At 42.3% G+C, this 22,512-nt stretch overlaps 1 protein-coding gene across 5 annotated transcripts in view; it reads left to right on the forward strand.

The window, feature by feature from the left end:
• Positions 1 to 22,512, forward strand: part of STARD9 (StAR related lipid transfer domain containing 9) — a 119,574-nt gene that overhangs the window by 48,652 nt on the left and 48,410 nt on the right. For 3 of the 5 annotated variants that reach the window (XM_079989753.1, XM_079989752.1, XM_079989755.1), the window contains exons 16-22: positions 380 to 559; positions 6,966 to 7,017; positions 9,764 to 9,901; positions 11,026 to 11,108; positions 12,150 to 12,256; positions 18,215 to 18,408; positions 20,903 to 21,371. In XM_079989753.1, coding sequence (XP_079845879.1) covers positions 380 to 559; positions 6,966 to 7,017; positions 9,764 to 9,901; positions 11,026 to 11,108; positions 12,150 to 12,256; positions 18,215 to 18,408; positions 20,903 to 21,371 — 1,223 coding nt within the window. Of the gene's footprint in view, positions 1 to 379; positions 560 to 2,617; positions 2,694 to 6,965; positions 7,018 to 9,763; positions 9,902 to 11,025; positions 11,109 to 12,149; positions 12,257 to 18,214; positions 18,409 to 20,902; positions 21,372 to 22,512 lie in introns of those variants that run through there. The other 2 variants (XM_079989756.1, XM_079989754.1) reach the window with 2 other exon arrangements.

Here is a 22,512-nt window from a genome sequence, read left to right on the forward strand (position 1 = left end):
ACCAGTCACCTTACTCCTTTTACTACCATTACAACTTGGAAGTGGAGGAAGCTGCTGGCCTGAACTTGACTATATTGCTATCACCACTAGAGACGGCTAGGATTCCAGCCCAGCAGGGATCATGTGACATAAGGAACCAAAATAGTCCCAGTTAGTCTCTATAGAGTGGCTGACTCAGCTCTTCCTTCTGGGCAACTTGTTGCTTAGTGTGCAGATCAAGTTTCTAGATTAAAATCCTCTTCACAAGCATGCTGTTAGGAACAATTGCCCAGCAGCCATCAGAGTAACTTATGTAATTTGTACTTTCTTGCAGGAAAAAATGGTTCTATGTAACGCTTTATAATAAGTACGTTTCCCCCCTCATTTACTGTTTCCAAAGATTGAGCAGTTGACCAAAGACTGGACAGATAAGTGGATTAACAGGAAAGCTATCATGGAAGAATACAGTGTGGATATCAACAAGGAAAAAGCTGGAGTGATGATAGATTCCAGTTTACCTCATTTAATGGCCATGGATTATGATATCCTTAGTACGGGAGTTATGCTGTATCATCTCAGGGTGAGATGCAACACTTGGTTTGTTTGGTTATTTTTACTTTCAGATAGCAATAGCTGTAGTTATACTGAATATGGAAAAAAAGTTTAACCTGCTGTGTTTGCTTAATAATAATAATATGGACACAAATAGTTTGAAATAGTATAGAGTTTATCATTGTGAGATGAGATAAAATAATTGCATTCTTCTTTAAGGTTTTGAGAGAATCTGAAATCTATACTATTCCATCAATAGAAATTTTGCACCTCTTTCTTAATACTTCTATTCATATGTCTGGCAAACAAAAGGGAAGGTTATATTATTTGGGTTTAGTAATAACATGTAGACTACATCATTGCCATGGGGAAACAGAAGAAACTTACGCTTTTAGAGTAAAATTTTAATAAAGTGGATATAATAATTTAGCAATGGAAGCAAAAATCGCAGCATTATGGACAAGCAGTGAATTTGGATATTTAACCAAATTTTTAAATAACGATGGATTATTTAATAGTTTCTGGTTATTATACAAAGCTGTAGTGCACAGTGGGTATCAGATACAAAGATTATAGTTATTAATATTGTAGTTTTCCTTATACTATTTTAAAACATTGTTATAAAAAACATTTCAGCAATCATTCTGAAAGAGAAAATAGGAAACATAATTTTATTTCAATTTCCCCATAATTAGTTTGTCTGTTTTAACTGAAAGTGCTAAGTATGCTGTGTTTTCTCTATAAGTACAGTGTACAGTGATAACCTTTTGAGGCCAGACTCCTGGGCAAGATGACTTATAAAAGGCACTAACTTTTTGGAAATAGAGAAATTTATTTTTAACAGTACAGTGGTACCTTGGTTTGCATACGTTTTGGATTAGAAACATGTCAAACCCGGAAGTGTGTGTCCTGGTTTGCAACCTTTTTTGGGATTACAACCCATTTTGGGGGGGATTAGGTACAATTTTTTTTGGAGGCCCCATTGGCGAAAGCCTCTGAAACGGATTGTGGTTGTAGAGCAAGGAACCACTGTATAGCAGTTTGAGTTTAAAGATTTATACTAAAAAGGGAAAGAAAGACCCAACTTGCTAAATACTACGTACATTTAGCTCTCTTTCTTTTGTTTCAAGTGTGAAGCTTAGTTTAATGACATGATAAATAGAATTTTTGCAGACTTATTATGAGTAAGTAACTGAAGAACCATTTAAGCCAGAAAGAAGAAGATTAACTGCATAAGAAAAAGAACCCAGCTACTTTTGTACCTTTATTAAAAGTGTAATTCTTACTTTAAAATGATTCTGTGATACATGTTTGGACACTTTTTGTTTGGTGCACGCGTTTAAAGCTGGAGTTCAACTTCCTAGAAATTATGGCAGCAAAATTATAGAAAGAGCTTATGCTTTACAATGTTTTTGTGTCAATTTAAAATTCTCCATTAAGGAACCTAGTCTAGGAAGCATGTGCAATATATGCATTAACAATACACCTGACATTCTCATATTTTTTCCCTTTTCCTAAACTAACTTCCACTGTTTAAAACGTGAGTATCATCCCACTTCAACTGACATAAAATATCTTAAATTTTGGATAATTTACCTGCAGATGTTTCATTTATTCTATCCCTTTTACTTCTCAAAGAGCATTTCAGATCCAAGAGTGTTGGTGTTTGCTTTTTCTTTTGCACATTCTTTATGGCTATTGGTACTTTTTCATATTAAAGTTTATATCATATAGGCCCCCATGACTGAATATACACGCCATTGTTTGGGACTGGTGCAAGATGCAATATTTCCCCATATTTCCCTTGGTGTCCCACTGACTTCTTCAAAATGTTTATTCCCTTTGTTAGTTGCTGAGACTACCAGAAGTCTAACCAAGTTAACAGTTCTGACACAGTAGAAAGAATGGCTTTCATAGTCGCTTTTGCACAAGAGTCAATTCTGCAATACCTGAGAGAGAGTGAATATAGCTTTATATAGAAAGAAACCTTATTTGCATACTCACTAACAGGGATTTTCATTAAACCCTCTTGTCTGTTTCATTTATGCTGCACTAACAACTTTGTCCCCTCTTTCTTTGCTTCTAGATGCTGCCTTTTCTTTTCTTTATGCTTTGCCTTTTTAGATTCAGGTGTCTGTTACCTTCATCTGAGGAGCAAGAAGGTAAAATGTTAATATTTTTCCTCTACATAGTGAACAGTGCTGTCTTGCTATTTCGCATGAATAGCAAAGGAAAAGAAGCCTGCTTTAGATCATGCTACATGAGAGGTGCTTTAACCCTTGCACTCTTCTTGTTTACCTGTATTTTACAATGCCCCTTCCGACCTTCAGGAGGAGGGGGGGTTGTGGGATCACGACCCCGCCCACACTCTGCGAGGCTGGCGTCAGCCTCGCAGGAGACAGGGATTCACCCAATTAGCATACCCTGTGGCGCCAGCCAATTGGCTGGCGGCAGGGGCGGGCCTTCCTAGGGCCACTTAAGGTCAGGGCAGCCCCTGGCTTACCCCCTTTCTTCCCTGGAGACGACGCAGTTTCCCACCCACCCGCCCTTTAGGTTTTGCCACTGACCTTGCTATGGGCTTCGGCTGGTCGCCGCAAGGGGCCTGGTAGGAGTTTTTCCATTTGGCTAATTGGCTGGTTTTGTGAGCCACTTGGTTTTTTCGCCTACCTCGTAGCAAATCGTCACAACTCCCTCGGTTTTGGCGGTAGGCATTGGCCGGGGTATTATCATGCAGATGAGGTTGGGGGGGAGGAACGCCATCACCTCCCCCAATGCTTGAAGGGTAGTTCGTTAAAGGACTCCGAGGGGCGACGCCTCGTCCGAAACCTACGGAGGCTAGGGCCTAAAGCGCGCCCCCGAGCGGTAACCCCTTGGGGAGCGCCTAGGGATATGCATCTCGGGTGGCTCCCCCTGTTGGTGTTTAACCCTTCCCGGTCAGACCGGATAGTCGGTTAGGGCCAATGCCTAAAGCCAATACCCTTCTTTCCTGTAATCAATAAAGTTGTGGCCATTTTTCGCCCATTAACCTAAAACTCTGTGTCCGTTGTCTTCATTTATTCCACCTGTGGGGGGGAGGGAATAGCCACACAATGTCTACCAGGTGTGGCAGCAGTTTTGCGTAAAAACAAAAGTATAGGATTTACTTGTGACAAAGAGCCTGAATATATTTAGGAAATAAATTATAAATAAAATGTTCTCTCAGGACAGGGCTCACATAATCCTTGGTTTTATCTTTTGAAAAATAGCATGCCTTATATATAATGTGTCTTTTGACATTCACATACCTAGGAACATTTGCTTTTTGTGTGAATTAGGTCCAGATTTCATTTATTTAGATACATATACATATAAAGGTAAAGGGACCATTTGGTCCAGTCATGACCGACTCTGGGGTTGCGGTGCTCATCTCGCTTTATTGGCTGAGGGAGCCGGCGTACAGCTTCCGGGTCATGTAGCCAGCATGACTAAGCCGCTTCTGGCGAACCAGAGCAGCGCACGGAAACGCCGTTTACCTTCCCACCGGAGCAGTACCTATTTATCTACTTGCACCTTCACGTACTTTCGAACTGCTAGGTGGGCAGGAGCTGGGACCGAGCAACGGGAGCTCACCCCGTCGCAGGGATTCAAACCGCCAACCTTCTGATCGGCAAGTCCTAGGCTCTGTGGTTTAACCCACAGCGCCTCCTGCGTCCCACATATACATATACCTTACTTTTAAAAGCCAAACACATTCACAAAGCAGTTTATCCTACATATTTATTTGTGCAATGCTGTCATCACACTGTAGTTCACATCCCTGTAGACAGATGGTGCTGCAAACTATAGTGTGATGGCATACTTCTGAGAGCTGGGTCATCGCAGCAGCACTATGAATGTGAGGAGAATGGAAGCTGAGTAAGGGAGACTGAGGCAGTTGGGTGGTCCAGGCAAGTTGCAGGGAAACAATTGACACAATCCAGGGCATCTCCCTAGCATCTATCCTGCTGTGCTTCTGCAGTCCGGCACTTCCCTTCGCCTTGCCTTCTGCTACTGGGGCTGAAACAGCATTGTCTGTGTGAAGTGGGCAATATGAGCAGGAGGAGGGTTAATAAGAATGAAGGTTGGCAAGCTCTAAGGAGGAGAGGGGCCAGCTCCACGTTTCTGAGGCGACTTGGGAACACAGGGTACAGACCCCTTGTCCCTTACCTTTCTTCTCCAAAGCATATTCTTCCTCTACTCTGGGCCTCACCCCATACCTTTTTATCTCTGCTTCTTTAGGTTTTCAAATATTTAAAAGCTTCCTTCTCTCCCCGCCCCCTCAATTTCTTATACTTCTTTTCACCTTTTTGTCTCCCTCTCAACTTTCTTTTCATTTTGTGCGCTTTCTTCCGCATGCCATCTCCTAGTGTCAACTTGCTGAACATGTGGTGTTCAGAAAATACATCTGAAAAGGTTTCTGGACCCTCAGAACTTAATTTAGGCAGCAGTTGTTTGATGTTTTTCTGATCTGCTGATAAATTTTCTGAAGAAGCAGGGGCTGAACTTCTTGCATCTTTGTAACCTTTCCTACATAAGAAGTTTGTTAGGGCAACTAATCATTTTTCCCATATGAGTCTCGTACAACACTACACAGGAATATAATTCCCTCATCATTGCTATGTTTAATAAGTTGTTACTATTGTACAGTGGTGCCTCGCAAGACGAAATTAATCCGTTCCGTGAGGCTCTTCGTATAGCGGTTTCTTCGTCTTGCGAAGCAAGCCCATTGACAGCTTAGCGGATTAGCGCTATTAGCGGTTTAGCGGCTTTTAGCGATCAGCTGTTAAGCGGCTTATCAGCGGATCAGCTGATAAGCGGCTTAACGGCTTAGGAAAAGGGGGGGGAAAGGGGGGGAACCCGCAGGAACTCGCAAGACATTTTCGTCTTGCGAAGCAAGCCCATAGGGAAATTCGTTTTGCGAAGCGCCTCCAAAACGGAAAACCCTTTCGTCTAGCGGGTTTTCCGTCTTGCGAGGCGTTCGTCTTGCGGGGCACCACTGTACAGTGTTACCTGTTGATCTGCCACCCTTCACTTCGGCTCTTGCGGGGACTAGATTTCATTTTTTATTTTTTGTTGTTATCTGCAATTTTTTCTAGGCAAGGATTATTTCTTCATCCTTTTTATTTGGAAATAAGATCTGTCTTAATTAATTTAAGGCTGTAATCCAGTTCATAATTTGTGGTTCTTATTGAAATCAATGGCACTTAAGTACACTACTCAATTTTATCCCAGCATTCTATTATTACCCTTTAAAAGAAGCTGATTTAGGATGCGTGTATAATAACAAGCAGGGACGCAGGTGGCGCTGTGGGTAAAAGCCTCAGCGCCTAGGGCTTGCCGATCGAAAGGTCGGCGGTTCGAATCCCTGCGGCGGGGTGCGCTCCCGCTGCTCGGTCCCAGCGCCTGCCAACCTAGCAGTTCGAAAGCACCTCCGGGTGCAAGTAGATAAATAGGGACCGCTTACCAGCGGGAAGGTAAACAGCGTTTCCGTGTGCGGCTCTGGCTCGCCAGAGCAGCGATGTCACACTGGCCACGTGACCGGGAAGTGTCTCCGGACAGCGCTGGCCCCTGGCCTCTTAAGTGAGATGGGCGCACAACCCCAGAGTCTGTCAAGACTGGCCCGTACGGGCAGGGGTACCTTTACCTTTACCTTTATAATAACAAGCACGCTGACCGTTAAAATATTTTACATAGCAAATGATAACTTATTCTTTTGAGTGAATAGCTCTTTTTATGCCAGGAGATAAGTGTTAAAATTGTAGTGCTCAGTAATAGACTTGCTAGATTTTAGAGTTGGAGTGTAGGTTTGAAATCTTGTGTATTAAATGCTTCCAAACCATCTAGAAGGCTAAAATATGGTAGATAGCTTGTTATGAGAAAATTCAGAAGGATGAAACATTTTATGTAGCATAGCAGAAATCAGCATTGCAACACAGAGCAAGCCAAGATGCACATGGTATGGTTTTATAAACTTGAGGTCTCTCGCTAAAGGTAGAACATATAACTATCACGGCTTGTAGCTACTGCAAACTTCATTCTCTATGAATTTGTCTAATCCTCTAATCACCACCCTTTGCGAAAGTCAATTCCATAGTTTAACGGAGCACTGTATGAAGAAATACTTTCTGATTAAATGCATCAGGAAAGTTTGCGTTGGAAAATCTAAATGTTCTGAACCATGTGAAGTCCATAGGCTTTTGAATCTTATTGTCTAGAGTCATTTCTCTCACCTGAAATTTTAAAAACCAAATCGCTTGCCTCAAGCAGATAAATGATAAATGTAGTGGAAATGTTACACAACAAAGTATAAAAATCTGCACACGTGCGTGGAAGGAATATATAAATATATCCAAGTCTCTTTAAAATAATAATAGTAATAATAATAATAACTTACTGTGATTGTTCCAATTTTGTAGGAAGGAACAACCAAAATTGGAAGAAGTGATTCAAACCAGGAACAGGATATCGGTAAGAATTATGAGGGAGACCCCAAACTCTTGCAGAGAAATCATGAGAAATGCAACATCCTGTGATTTCCCCAAAACCTACACCGAACCTAACAAGGATGGTGCGTGTTCAGTTGCCTCACTCCAGTGGGGAGTAGACCTGGTAGGAGAGGTTAGCATGAATATGCTAGAGCTGTGGGAAAAGTTAATTTGGTTTTGGGGGTGATGTGCTGATGGCTACCCCAAGGTCCCCATAATGACTGGGCCTCTTTTTGGTTCTTTTGGTTTTCTTTTATTGGGTCTGTACAGGCATTCTGCAGAACTGGAGGCAGATGTTTTAAAAGTGTTGCAACTCTGAGAGGACCTGTGTATTGTGTGCCAAAGTTCCACACCCCCACAGCATCTCTACTAATTAGAAAGAACCAGACAAGGCGTCTCTACTAATTAGAAAGAACCAGACATAACTCATTGGGTCAAATAAGGCTGCAACTTTATTGGTTACAGATGCAAGAGTTTTGGCGTAGACATTGGGCCACAACCATTGACTTCTGGCCCACCTGCCAGAAGTGAAACCTTGGGCCACCCAACAGTCCTATGACTTGCATCAGATAGAAGGACCCCCACAGGGATCGCCATCTTGAGGTGTGCTGTGGCCCAAACTCCCGCCTGTGCATAAGGTCAGAAGCAACTGCTCCTGGATCCTTTTAGTGAGATACCATTACATTTGGAGGGGTAGGCAGAGGCCATAGTCTCCCCTCCATCCCAGAGGGTGCACCCAGAGGCGGGGCGAGCAGCCCATAGAGGTGGGGGCACACCGCAGAGCCTCCAGAGTCTGCCTGCCTCCCCCCACTCAGCCATTCTACAGCTGGGGGGGCAGGCAGCAGGCAGAGAGACACATGGCTCAGGGATGCTGCAGGCCCCATGGCGAGTGCCGCCTGGCATTTTGTCACCCCACCCCCCAGTGGCGACACCCAGGGCGGCCCGCACCCTCCACACACCCCTTCCTCCGCCCCTGCCATTAGATAAGGTTTATCTAAAGTTGTGAGTATTGTGGTGAGGTAGACACAACCACCAGACTGGGGCCAATTGGCCTGGTAAACAAATTCCTGCCTGGCTGCAAATACGGAGACCAACAAATAGTCCTTAGCAAGGTCAAAATTACACATGACAGAAATTAATCAAATGGAGGATGGGAGGGTGATCTGATGAAGAACTGAATGCCAGGACCTGTTTATTGAACATTCACTTTGATTTCCCCCCCACAAATTTCTTGCACTATGTCTCACACAGAAAGCAAGTAAAAAAAAAAATGTGTTTATTAAAATAGCATCACAAATTGGATACTAAATAACATGGTTGCTGTACTATACCAGGAAACAAATGGACAGAGCAGTACAGATGCCTTCAGAACAAATTGGTTTTATTTTCAAAAACTGGTTAGAATGATCATTTGCGAAGAATAAATTTAAATCCTGTATAGTAGATTAACCTAATTCTTCAAGAATATAACTGTGCTGCTTAAATTGTGAGCCATCTGGCAGAGACTTGTCATAAATTTTCCTCATATTGCATGAATTATTTTAAGGGTAGTACAGATTAATAACAAATAGCATGATTATCCTTACTAGTGTTTCTGTATATTTGCACTGGAGTTTTGGACCAAGAAAATAGTGAATGCCCAAACTCCCGCCTGTGCATAAGGTCAGAAGCAACTGCTCCTGGATCCTTTTAGTGAGATACCATTACATTTGGAGGGGTAGGCAGAGGCCATAGTCTCCCCTCCATCCCAGAGGGTGCACCCAGAGGCGGGGCGAGCAGCCCATAGAGGTGGGGGCACACCGCAGAGCCTCCAGAGTCTGCCTGCCTCCCCCCACTCAGCCATTCTACAGCTGGGGGGGCAGGCAGCAGGCAGAGAGACACATGGCTCAGGGATGCTGCAGGCCCCATGGCGAGTGCCGCCTGGCATTTTGTCACCCCACCCCCCAGTGGCGACACCCAGGGCGGCCCGCACCCTCCACACACCCCTTCCTCCGCCCCTGCCATTAGATAAGGTTTATCTAAAGTTGTGAGTATTGTGGTGAGGTAGACACAACCACCAGACTGGGGCCAATTGGCCTGGTAAACAAATTCCTGCCTGGCTGCAAATACGGAGACCAACAAATAGTCCTTAGCAAGGTCAAAATTACACATGACAGAAATTAATCAAATGGAGGATGGGAGGGTGATCTGATGAAGAACTGAATGCCAGGACCTGTTTATTGAACATTCACTTTGATTTCCCCCCCACAAATTTCTTGCACTATGTCTCACACAGAAAGCAAGTAAAAAAAAAAATGTGTTTATTAAAATAGCATCACAAATTGGATACTAAATAACATGGTTGCTGTACTATACCAGGAAACAAATGGACAGAGCAGTACAGATGCCTTCAGAACAAATTGGTTTTATTTTCAAAAACTGGTTAGAATGATCATTTGCGAAGAATAAATTTAAATCCTGTATAGTAGATTAACCTAATTCTTCAAGAATATAACTGTGCTGCTTAAATTGTGAGCCATCTGGCAGAGACTTGTCATAAATTTTCCTCATATTGCATGAATTATTTTAAGGGTAGTACAGATTAATAACAAATAGCATGATTATCCTTACTAGTGTTTCTGTATATTTGCACTGGAGTTTTGGACCAAGAAAATAGTGAATGTTTCTCCTTCACCACCCTGCGAAAAACAATAATAATTAAATAAATAATAAATCCACGTGTTTTGCAGTTTTGCAGGGTCAGTGCATTGAAAGGGACCATTGCGTTGTAGACAACCAGCATGGGATTGTGACTCTGCGGCCTCTCCAGGGAGCGCATTGCATTGTGAATGGTCATGAAGTCACAGGTTCTGTTCGTTTGTCACAAGGTAAATCCTGTACTTCTTCTTTTACAGTACTGCTGCTGTCAAGCACACCAGGTAGATATGTAAAATGATTTGAGAACAGATTTATGGAACAGGATTATAAAGTACATTGAAGCATTGCATGACTTGATCCTAGCCATGTTTTCTCAGAAGTGAGTACTCCTGATTTCAGTGGAACTTCTGAGAACATGGGCCTACACTGCATATCATTTGTTGTTATAGAAATTTGTGACTGCAATAATTGCTCTATATTTGTTTTACTCTAGGCTACCCTAGCTAAATTGGAATTTTAAAGACAAGCCCCAGGATGAATACTTCCTTCTATAAAACACATTAGCTTTATTTCAGCTGCATATACCTGATAGCTTTGGCTCAGTGCCTCAGATATTTTTTAATGAAAGTCAATAGCTGAATGTCTCTTGAGTACAATTGTGAATATATTAATGATGTGATGCACCAGATATATTCGTAGTCTTAAAGTTCTGGATTCATCTCATTTCATTTCAAGTAACTTTCAAAGTAGAAGCATTATAAAGGTGCCTTCTGCACTGGTGTGCAAGTCTCATCCTACATGCAGTGCCGGCAGTGGTGAACATACTGTGGCATATCTGTATTAATAATTTTATGATGCTGCTTGGAAAGAGAATGAAAATAAATCTGCCAACATCATGATACCATTATGGTGCAGCTGAATTTGGAATACTGTGTACAGTTAAAATAAAAATACAATTGAACAGGAAAATCTGCAGGAAAAAGGCAACCAAAGTGATCAAAGGGGATTGGGCATTTTCCTTATGAAGGAAGGCTAAAACTTTAATAAAAATATTATTAATGAAATAAATAAAAATAAAAAAGTGTTCGAAGGTATTTTGAAAAAATTGAGAAGCCGAGTTAATTCCAAAGTGGGATCTAAAATGTCTTTTTGTTACCAGAATATTTTCAGAATTAGACTGTTAACAAAAATAAATTGTTAATAACAGATAATATGTTATATCTAATTGTAGCTTTAAAAAATACCATATTTGTAGTAAAATGTACTATAAATACACAGGAAAACTCAAATATTTGCATAACAGATTAAATAACTGCTGGTTGTTCAATTTGCCTTTTCTTACTCCTGTGTTTAGGAGCTCTGGTTATTCTGGGCAAAGCTCACAAATTTAGGTTCAACCACCCAGCTGAGGCTGCCCTTTTAAGACAAAGACGATCTGTAAGTTTGGAGTATTGTTTGTTGCCCCCCCCCCTTTGTTTCATTGACTGCTAATGTCAATACTCTGTAGTAAATATGAGAACACCATGGTTAGTTATTTGCCAGCAGAAAACTTATGTACCTTCTAAAACAACAGCATGCCCCAAAGAAAAGGTTAGGGAATTGCTGCTGCATCCCACTTGATACCATTGACTGTGGTGTCCTTTGCATTGTTTGGTCAGGATGGTGCTTTGGGTCACATGTTTTATAGTGGTTCTGGTCCTTCCTAGGAGGGCAATTTCAGAAGAAGGTGATGGACTTTGGCCTCCACAGTCCTTCAGGGTTCTCTTCTGCTGGAGTCCTTAAGCATTCCCTCCTCCACTGAATCATAGAATAGCGATACTTTTTTTGCTGCTGAATCACACTGTTGACTGATGTTAAGCTTCTGCTCAACTTAAACCCCTAGATCCTGTACACATATACTGCTGTCAATCAGTAAACAGCAGCGGGCAGCAAATAGTTTGATTCTGGCATATTTTCATGCATTGTGCCCCCGCGCACACATAAGAGTTGGAACTGCAGCACAGGAATCTTGAGGTGGTAGGTTTGCTGTACAGTAGCTGGAATGGGCACAGTCTTACAGGACCTTTTCTTGTTCTCATTGAAATTAAATTCAGGTTTAGGGAAAATGACACATCTTTTGAGGATTCCTATTCACTTCTTTAGAGTTTGTGCTGAATTTGTATCCAATAGATTGTGCACATTAGCATTCAGAATCACTGGGGAAACCCTGAATGTAACATAAGTCCTCTTCCTGTGTACATATTTATAGCCATCATTGTCAGCCAGGAGGACCCAAGCTCTTTGTTTCATGGTTGGCTTGGGTATAAGGCCCAGCCTAAGACGTGAAAGTAGGATTTAAATCTAGGTTTCATTGTCGAAACTCTTTGCTCTATGGAGCAGGGGCTGTATCTTACATCAAAAACTCGCAACAGTGATTCTAGCAATTACTTTAATCATCTTGTGGCATTTACTTCCTTCCCCATCTTTCCTGTTTTATAGATCAGTGAGTCCTCTTCTGTAGTGAGTTGCAGATCTCTTGAATGGCTGGATTTGGATGGTGACTTCCCTTCCCTTCCTCATAGCTTTTATCCAGCTGAAACAGAAAGGTATGTTTAAAAGGATTTAGCTGAAATAAAATGACAATCATCTGAATTCTGCTGATTTCATTTTTTTAAGGTTGCAAGGATATTGGGCAGAATTCATCTAACAAACTCTGTCAACTTTCACTTGCACAGTAGGGCTGTCCCCCCCCTCCTCTCTCTGACCCCTGAAATCAGCCATTGGTGTATGTGTCCGAAGAAGCCCCTGAACAGCATGGAATGAGGGAAGGAGGTGGTCATTCCATCTGGCATACTGAAATGCTATCACATTTGTAAAAATAGTTGAATTCCGCCCATAATCTTCGCTTCCTTTTTAGCAATACAGTTGCCTACAAATGCATTTATTTTTTATGGTAGCATGGCCACGCTTTCACAGTTCTGAAGCCTTCCCACTGCTCTTAATACTAGGGGAGACCATTGGGAATGTTTACATAATGTATATTCTGAAGTTCACACACAGCTTATTCTTTCCTTTTAATGATTCTGGGTCTGCATCCCAGCTACACTGACTCATGATAGAAATAAGAGCTTTAAGAAAGAACAGTATCTAGCCTGAGCTGTGCTGTATGGGTTAAATTTTATGTCTGGTCCTGCGCAGCTGCTGTAGTCTGCTGCTGCTGCTGTGTTACGCCGAGGTTATGGTGTGGTATTGAAAACAGCCTCTTGATTGGATAGATGTGCTGGGAGGAGAGGTATCGGACAAAAATGCAAATCAATGAATGAGCTTGTTGTGTTATAACTCAGACCCCTAAGTGCTTTAAGTGCTAGCCTTAATTGATTTGCAGGGATATTGAATAGCTTTCTTTTCATCCCTAGTCTTTTTTTTTTTTAAATCTCAAAACTAAGTTATACCTAATATTTAGGGACTCGGGGAATCTGATTTGGCTGAGTTGTTTTTTGTTTTTTTGTTTTAATCTGACAATGGTTTTCAGGGACTGTATTTTGCCTTTTGCCTGGGTTCTGTGATCCAAGCCTCCATATATGGTTGCAGCAAAGCATTCTGCTTCATTACTTGGCTGTGGCTGCCATAGCTACTGAAAACTGCATTATGCTGTAGAAGCCGCCAGATTCTGCATAAGCCTTAGAGGCGTTTTTGGGGAAGAGGGGAGGGAGTTACACAATAGAATCCTGGGAAGCTGATGACAAAACAGCCGGGAGAAAACGTGATTCTACAAAAGGTTGATTTAGTATGCTGACTGCCAAGTTAACGCATAGGACGAGAAGATGAAAAATGAATCAGCTGTTTTCATAATCCTGGAAATGTTCTCGGTAATTGGTACTTACAATTGGTTTAAGGTCAGTGACATTTAGGAAATAAACATTGGATGTGTTAATTACTATTTATTGATAAGAATGCTATCATTGTAATTATGCTTTTAATGTTTGTTAAATCTAGTGAGCAATGTTTGTTATATTCTACAAAGGGTTTCTGTTCTAGTTTGTTTGTTTTGCCTGTGTCATTCCATGATGAGAGTCGGGTCTGGCAAAGCAAAAGGCAATATCTTCTAGAGTAAATGGTTTTTTTTGCTTTTTTTAAGTCACAGTAAGGCTTCATTAACTTTTTTTTATTTTAATTTGAAAGAAGGGAAACCTGATTAGTAGGTTTATTTCTTAGTGCATGAAATGCTGGGATTTAACAGTTCCTGAAAGAAGCTGGAGTTGTATCAGTATCTGGGTGACGATGCTTCTGTGGACCAGTAAAACAACCACCTGTGCGAATTTTGGAGTATAGAGGCCTGCTTTATAATAACAAATAATTTTAATGCATTTACGTTGACATTATTCTCCATGTGGAACGTTTGGGGTGGGGATGAGCTGTGGCAGAACACCTGCCGTCATGCTACTTAAGATTACCGTGTCAATGATTATCCACAGAACAAGCAATTATACTTCAAGGCAGTGAAGTGTCCATGCCTAAACATTGGAATGAAGAACAATAAAAACAGTATTGATGTGGATGGGACTGACACCCAAGCCCCAGGTCCTGCCATTTTCCAGTTCTTTCGTGTTTCAGTAGAGGCGCCTCATGCGTTCTGCATTACCTATGTGATGCAAGCATCAGGCTGGATGAATTTTTATTACCAATCTACTTAATGCAGTTGTCTCTGTGCTCTGAATACATATAGGATGTTTTCTGTTTGATCTTGGATTGAGTACTTGAATCTGCTGACATTTTTAAGAATTGGTGGGAAATATGGGAGCATAGAAACCAATGCTTTCTACACTTTATGTAATGCAACCCCCTCAGTTATTTTCTCCTTCTGTGGCATTAATCACTGAGATAGCAAAAATTGTAGAGATCTGCAGTACTGTATCATAATACGGTGTGCACTGTTGTATTTTATAACAGCTGTTTTTCAAGACCTGAGCAATGAATGGTTCATAAAGCCTAATATCCTGTCTTTTGTAGTGTCCATTAGCAAATGCTTTGGTGACCATGAATAGGACTGGTGTACAGCAGTTGATCTTCATTCAGCTGCAGCTTCTGTGTGGGGGAAAAAAAAGCTGGGGGGGGGTCTGCGTGAAGGTTAATAGCCTCTCATTTAACAGCTTTTAAAAGACCTGTTCTCCTTGAATTGGTCTAATTACTTTTTGAGCTGAACTACAGCTTCCCATTTAAATGGGGTGTTTAGCTTAAACGACAAGTTCTTATGTTTTAGAAAAAGGGTAAAAGGAGCCTTCTGGTCAGTTTAGAGCAGGGGTAGGCAACCTAAGGCCCGGGGGCCGGATGTGGCCCAATCGCCTTCTCAATCCAGCCCGCAGACGGTCCGGGAATCAGTGTGTTTTTACATGAGTAGAATGTGTCCTTTTATTTAAAATGCATCTCTGGGTTATTTGTGGGGTATAGGAATTCATTCATTTTTTTCTTCAAAATATAGTCCGGCCCACTACATGGTCTGAGGGACGGTGGACCGGCCCCCTGCTGAAAAAGGTGGCTGACCCCTGGTTTAGAGCCACAAGAGACTTTAGATAAGCCTTTCTTCTTCTTTAGCTGAGGGGAAGACATATGCATTTAGAAAACTTGGGAGTAAATATGGCTTATGACTTGCCAGGTGTAGGGTCATTTATTTGTCTCCTTGGCAACCAGGTGTGTCATAGCCTTTAGATAATCCTAGAACTAGAATGGATGCACCTTACATTGATATCTGGGTACACTTTCCATTCATTTCATCAGGACTGACATCCATAACTGTCCAGAAGTTTCAGCTATTACACAGTAGCTGCCTCCTAACAAGATAGCACTATGGGAATCTCCACTGGTTATGTTTACAGACTCTTGTACCAACTGAGCACAAAACATTTTCAACTCAACTCAAAACAAATCTTCTTGTATGGGAATGCATTAACACACATGCAGTGGAGAAGGAGAGGCAAATAAGGAAATTATTTCTTTAAGTGAGAATCTTAACTGCTGGTGGTGGTTTAAAAAGCAGGTTTCCATTCTTCAAAACAGAGCCCCTCTTAGCTAGTTATTTTGCTGGACTGAAACAGTTGAATACAAAGCACAATACATATATTGGTCTCTAATAATGAGTTTTCCCTTTCTATAAAAAGTTGTAAAACTTTACAAGGAATAAACTTAGAGATTTTTGCTTAGAATGAATTTTAATAGGCAATGGTGCCAGATGCCACACTGCAACTGAAGACCTCATTATTCCATGGTTTGATAGGGATGAGGGTGATGACTTGGATACTGGGACCTGAGTAGATGGAATGGGCTGAGTACTCAGTTCAGCACCAGCATAGGCCAGAGGGCCAGAAGGGTTTTGCCCATGGTACATATGGATTCCATCACAAGAATACCACTCCACATTAGAGTGGATTTATACGGCTTGTATCTGGTGCTGGACCAGAGAGACAGATGAGGGATTATGCTCATCCTGTCCACCCTGTTGCCAGCAGCCTCTCTGACTGAGGTATGGAAGGTAAAGAACCCAGGATGGTGGTCTTAGCAATTTCAGTGTCCATGACGGTCTCTGTGGGGTGGAGTTGGCTTGGGACTTCATGGCCACCTTGGCAATGGTGGGGCTGTCTTAGTTTGTCATCAGCCCTATACACATGGCAGGACCACATCCTCACCTTTTCTTTGCTCCAGGTGAGTTGGGCAATCTCAAAATAGGAGAGAGGGGTTCCAAATTACCCCAGTGTCAGGATCAGGGCACTTTCTGGTGGAACCTGGGAGATTCCTGAATGCTCATGAGGATTTTGAAAGCCCTGGCCTTCTAGAATGAGGAGCTACAACAGACTTTTGGCACAGTCGCTCATGAGTGCTCTTTCCAGTGTTGTAGAGCATGTATGGCTGCCTGGTATCCCTGTAAACTTTGTGTGATGAAACTATTGGGAGGACTAGCTGCAGATGGCACACAACACATTCTGAAGCCAACTGAACACTAGTTACAGGCGCATGATCATGCCCACTGCATGGTAGTGTAGGAAGCAATGAAGTTCTTCCTCCACTGCTTCCTCAAGAAAGTTAACTGGCAGAGCTCTTTAGAGTGTTCAGAGGGCTGTTATCTATCCCTGTGAGTGGAGCTATAGAGTCCACTGCAAATTGTTTGCAATATAGTTTAAGAATGAAGCCAGTCAAAACACTCTTGATGCTGTTATTGCAGAATCTGCTGAGGTGCCCAACACACCATCTGAGTGAATGTTTATGTGATCATTTTCAGTTATTAGAGTTTAATGTCTCCTTGTAGCATTGTGTTTGATGCCTTGCCATCTCAACCAACCCTCTTGAATGATTAGAACTAGCAACAACCGCCCTCCCCAACAACAACCACCTCCCCATAACAATACCCCAGCCCAGGAATTTGTTCAGCAACCTCAGCTTTTGTAGCTGGAATCAGTCAGGGCCCCTCCCTACCAGGCGAGGTGGGAAAAGGCCAGCAAGGCAGGGAGCAGGCCTTTGGGGACTCAGCAGCATCAACTGGAGCCACTTTGAGAATGGTCCATCTTTCCTTTCCTTTCCTTTGTCTGCTCCACGTGCATTGCCCTGATTCTCACAATCTTTCTCCCAAATATTCTTGATAAAATTTTCCTCAGATCCCCATCTGTAAAATGGCCTTAATGATATAAAGACAGATTAGAATGGCAGCTATGTATATTCCTTGGAACTTTCTCATCATTCTGGCCAGTGCTCAGATTATAAAGCAAAATGTAAGGGAGTTCTTAATGAAACCCAAAGCTATGTCCCCTCACTTCCCCAATTTTAGACAAATCATGGGCCTCCTGCAGCCAGAATGAGGGAACTGGGACTCACTCCCTTGGTAATCTGAGTGCTACTTCTGAGTGAATGCTACTGCTCTGCTAGTATGAATGAAGTAGTTTATCTTGACCTGTACCAATATGAGTTCCGACCTGGGTTTGGGACTGACTCACTCTTGGTCAACCTGATGGATGACCTATAGCAGAAGACACCCCCCTCCCCCTTGATGTGGAATTCAATGCCATTTGAAATAAGGCATGTTCTAATAAACTACACTTTTAGATGCATTCTTATGCCTTTTTTTATTTACCCAAGACATTTCTGAAATAAAATTTGAATTATTGTTCATTGACTACCTTAAAATAACAGCTTAACTATTTTTGATCTTCTGAACACCACTCTGATATATTGCGAACAGTTTATAAATATTTTAAATTGAAATAACTATTATGTGGCTAGTGGTATTACTGTGTGGAGCCTGCTATTAAGCTTCTTTTAAATTTCATGCTACCCGTCAACATTCTGACCTTACTGTGACATCACACACATGCAAACACACATGCAACACACATAGACATCATATCCTTTCCTTTACCCATCCTCCTTCATTAGGATCTTTCATTAGGACCTGAACTTTTCATTGCACAATTAGATACTTTGATTTTGACTGACAGAAACTTAAACTGATTTAAAGAGATATATGTTTGACCTGCAATAATGTTGCTTTCCTGGTTTAATTTTATTTTTAAATTTTCCAGCAGTGAACAGAGAGATGCTGTACATGAAGAATGTCAGCCAAAGCTGAAGAACCAGGAGGTTCTCCACAACAAGGAAATTCAAAAGCAGCAACAGTATGTTGAAAAATTACAACAGCTGATCTTGGATGGGCAGATCAAAGCTGAGCAAGAACTAGAGCATGATCAAGCCATAATCAATCAGTGGATCAAAGAAAGTGAGTTTTCTTTCCCATTATCACTTTCCATTCTCGTTTTTTTCCTACTTACACTGCTGATGCATAATTTTCTCATTTTACTCTGGTTTCTTTCTTTCACCCATTATTTTATCATTCTTAAAGTGAGGTTAGTGCTCAAGCAGCAGTTTATATTTTATATTTATTGGCTGGATGAGTCTTCCCTACGATACTTTAAGATACACTCTTGTCCTTCTTAAAACTACCAGCTTGAGATGCTCTCTGCCTTTAAAATTCGGATATAGCTGCAGAAATTTGCATTAAGGCTGTATAAGATATCCCCCAGTCTCATTTCTCAGGTCAAAAATAGCTTTATGGATGGGGTAGAAATCCCCCTTCCGACAAAAAAAGATATACGAATGCTCAACTTTTTTCAGCTCCTTTGGGTGTCATTGTTTGATCTTGCTCCTGCGGCTGTTAGTGTCATTATTCCTCTTTCCTAGGTTAATCTCAGTGATTATTCCAACCAATCAGCAGACATAACCTTAATTCCCATTAGATTTGGCTACATGGGGATGTTACTGAGGATACTTGAGAAGAAGGAGCAAGTTGATATGTGTTGATGTATAAAGCCCTGAACAACTTGGGCCCTTATATCCCTGCTTGATCACTAAGATGTCCAGATGAGCTGTGTTAGTTGTCCCCTGTGTGGGCCTCAACTAGGGTATTATAGTATCACTGATCCCATACTGTAGAAAACGTTTCCAGCAGAAATTTGGTGGGCGTATTTGCCCCCCCCCTCAACATTACAATCTTAAAAAGGTAAAGGTAAAGGTACCCCTGCCCGTACGGGCCAGTCTTGACAGACTCTGGGGTTGTGCGCCCATCTCACTTAAGAGGCCAGGGGCCAGCGCTGTCCGGAGACACTTCCGGGTCACGTGGCCAGCGTGACATCGCTGCTCTGGCCAGAGCCTGAGCCAGAGCCGCACACGGAAACGCCGTTTACCTTCCCGCTGGTAAGCGGTCCCTATTTATCTACTTGCACCCGGAGGTGCTTTCGAACTGCTAGGTTGGCAGGCGCTGGGACCGAGCAGCGGGAGCGCACCCCGCCGCAGGGATTCGAACCGCCGACCTTTCGATCGGCAAGCCCTAGGCGCTGAGGCTTTAACCCACAGCGCCACCTGCGTCCCTATTACAATCTTAGTATGATCCAAATATGTTACCCACACATATATACTTCAAACTTCAGAGTTCCAAACTTATATAAAATTTATATAAATTTATATAAAAACACTTTCTTTAAAAAACAAAACACACCCAAGAATAGCCATTGTTTCAAGTATAGTGGAACCTTGGTCCTCAATTGGCTTAGTTGATGAACAAATCAGCTCCCAAACGCCGAAAACCCGGAAGTAAGTGTTCTGGTTTTTGAACTTTTTTCGGAATCTGAACATCCAATGCAGCTTCCGCTTGAGTGCAGGAAGCTCCTGCAGCCAATCGGAAGCCACACTTTGGTTTTCAAACATTTTGGAAGTGGAATGGACTCCAGAAATGGATTACGTTCGAGAACCAAGGTACCACTGTACTGGAAGAGCAAGTATCCAGTACAGTGGTACCTTGGTTCTCGAACGTAATCCTAGCTGCTGGGGCTTACCTGTGGATGTAGGCAATCATGGGCGAGCTTGGGAGCATGGTTTAGGAAGTGGACTCCCTGGTTATAAAAGCCAGCTGTGCCTAGGCCTTGGCCTCAGGCAATGCTGGATTCCTCAATTACCCACCCCACACTTTATGTGTAGGACTGCTCAAGGGTGAGCTGGTAGGTCCTGCATAAAACCTTGCTATGGACATCTTGAGTTGCCATATTCGGGGACAGGGAGGAATTTGTCTGTAGACAAATTGGGCTTGTCTGAGGGTTTTGCCTACCTCAGAGCAATTGTCACAACTTGATGGCAGATAAGGCATTAGGTTGGATCCCAGTCTAGGTGGACTGGGAGGTTGGGAGCCCTGCCCGTCCAAGGAATTAGAATATCCCATTAAATGGATCCAGGGTGAGGTGCTTCTGTCCGGACACCCAGAAGGTGGCTGATGGGCTATAATACCCTCAAAATGGTGATTTTGGGTGGGAAGTTCACCCTAATTTGATGTAAGACATAGGGCAGTACTTAACCTTGGTTAACCAAATAATCAACCAGCAGACAGACTAGACTGGTTGATTCAGGATACACACCCAATGCCTGTGCCAAAACCTGCTGACATCTGTAATCAATAAAGTTGTGGCCTGTTTGAATCCTAGTTGGTTGTCCTGTGTTTACTGCAGCTTCAACATGCCTTGGCCCCTCCGCCACAACTTCACTGCACCTAGACCCACAATGTCAGGCTGATCTTGCTTAAATTATATCTCAAAACAAATTGTAAAATTGACATAGAGTTGATTATTCTCCTCATAAATTCTTGGTGCTGTTGATAAATTACAACAGAACTGACAAGACTTGCTGATTTCCATGCTTTTTGTTCATTTGTTTGTTTGTTTTCCTAGACCAGCAGTGGCTCATTGATGAAAAGAAACGGCTGGCTGTCCAGCAACAGCAGCAGGAATCTGCTGTGCAGACAGAAGTCAAATCATATGCAGAAGCTGGAGTCCAGAACGTGTTGGAGTCAGAAACTGGCCCATCCCTGACAGAACAGAACAAGAAGAAACTGGTGCAGCTAGAACTTTTACGAAAATACTCTTTGAAGAAAGCAGAAAGACATTTAAGCCGGAAGAAGGTTAAAGTGCATCTTGAGAGGATTGTGAAGAAGCAAAAATTGCTAGAGGCCAAGAAAAACCTGGAACACTTAGAAGCTAATTGCTGGATTAATGAGGATAATGTGAAACATTCCCAGTCTCTGGACCAAGATACCACAGTAGCTTCTGGGGACTTCAAGTGTTCACAGCCAGAATCAGATTTATGCTCCTTGCAATGCAGAAGAAACAGCTTTTTAAATCATCAGCCAACACATTGCAGGTGAATATTTGCACAATACTTCTCAAAACACTAATTGTTCTGACAAAGCACATTTTTCATTAACCTCAAAGTGCATGTTAAATGTCATGGCTCCAAGCTTATTCAGTCTCATCAGCAGATGTGTCAACTAAACTTTTAGTTGATTAATCATTAGTTGATTAATCATAACTGACAGGAGTGAGAGTTAAGGCAAATGAAAAAGTTTTGATGTGACATTGGAAAAGAAAAGGACAGCACTTGGCAAACCTCTCTGACGAGGGAATTGTTGAGGCTGCTTGCCATAAGAGAAAGCATAGTCCCCTTTCTTGCCTTGGAAGGTGGAAGGCTGTTCTTTAAATGCAGTAGTTCCAAAGCATTTAGGACTTTATAGACCAAACTTGTACTTGGAAACAGATCACCTGTTTAAGAACTGGTGAAATGTTGTATAAATTGCCACACTTCCTTCAGTAGCTCAGAGGCTGCCTATATAGCAATATACAGTTTTCAGGATTGAACATATCAGTTCAACAAACACTTAGATCCTCTCAGATCCAGTGGTATCCAGACCATGTCATATTAAGATTTGCTGGTCAGCAGGTTCATCCCAACAAGATTTGATAGCTTGTCAAGGTCTCCTATTGGTCTCTCAATTGCTGGGCCATTCAGGTAAGGACTAGTGCTTCATAACTCTGTTGACTTGGTGTGTTTGTCTACATAGGACTGTATTCAACATAGTGCTAAGGAGACTTTCTATCACGGCAAGGATTTCTGCCTGTCCAGCTTAATCTTCACCTCCTCACCCCCAACTCTCTACTTGGGGTTCCCTCAACCCTCTAGATCAGATTTGGGGACAGTTTGGGGCCTCGGTCCTGTATACCTGAAGGAGCATCTGCACCCCCATCGTTCAGCCCGGACACTGAGATCCAGCGCCGAGGGCCTTCTGGCGGTTCCCTCATTGCGAGAAGTGAGGCTACAGGGAACCAGGCAGAGGGCCTTCTCGGTAGTGGCGCCCGACCTGTGGAACGCCCTCCCACCAGATGTCAAAGAGATAAAGAATTACCTGACATTCAGAAGACATCTTAAGGCAGCCCTGTTTAGGGAAGTTTTTAATATGTAATGCTGTACTGTTTTTAACACTGATTGGGAGCCGCCCAGAGTGGCT

This window comes from Podarcis cretensis (assembly GCF_951804945.1).
Source record: "Podarcis cretensis genome assembly, chromosome: 1".
Taxonomy (NCBI): Eukaryota; Metazoa; Chordata; class Lepidosauria; order Squamata; family Lacertidae; genus Podarcis; species Podarcis cretensis.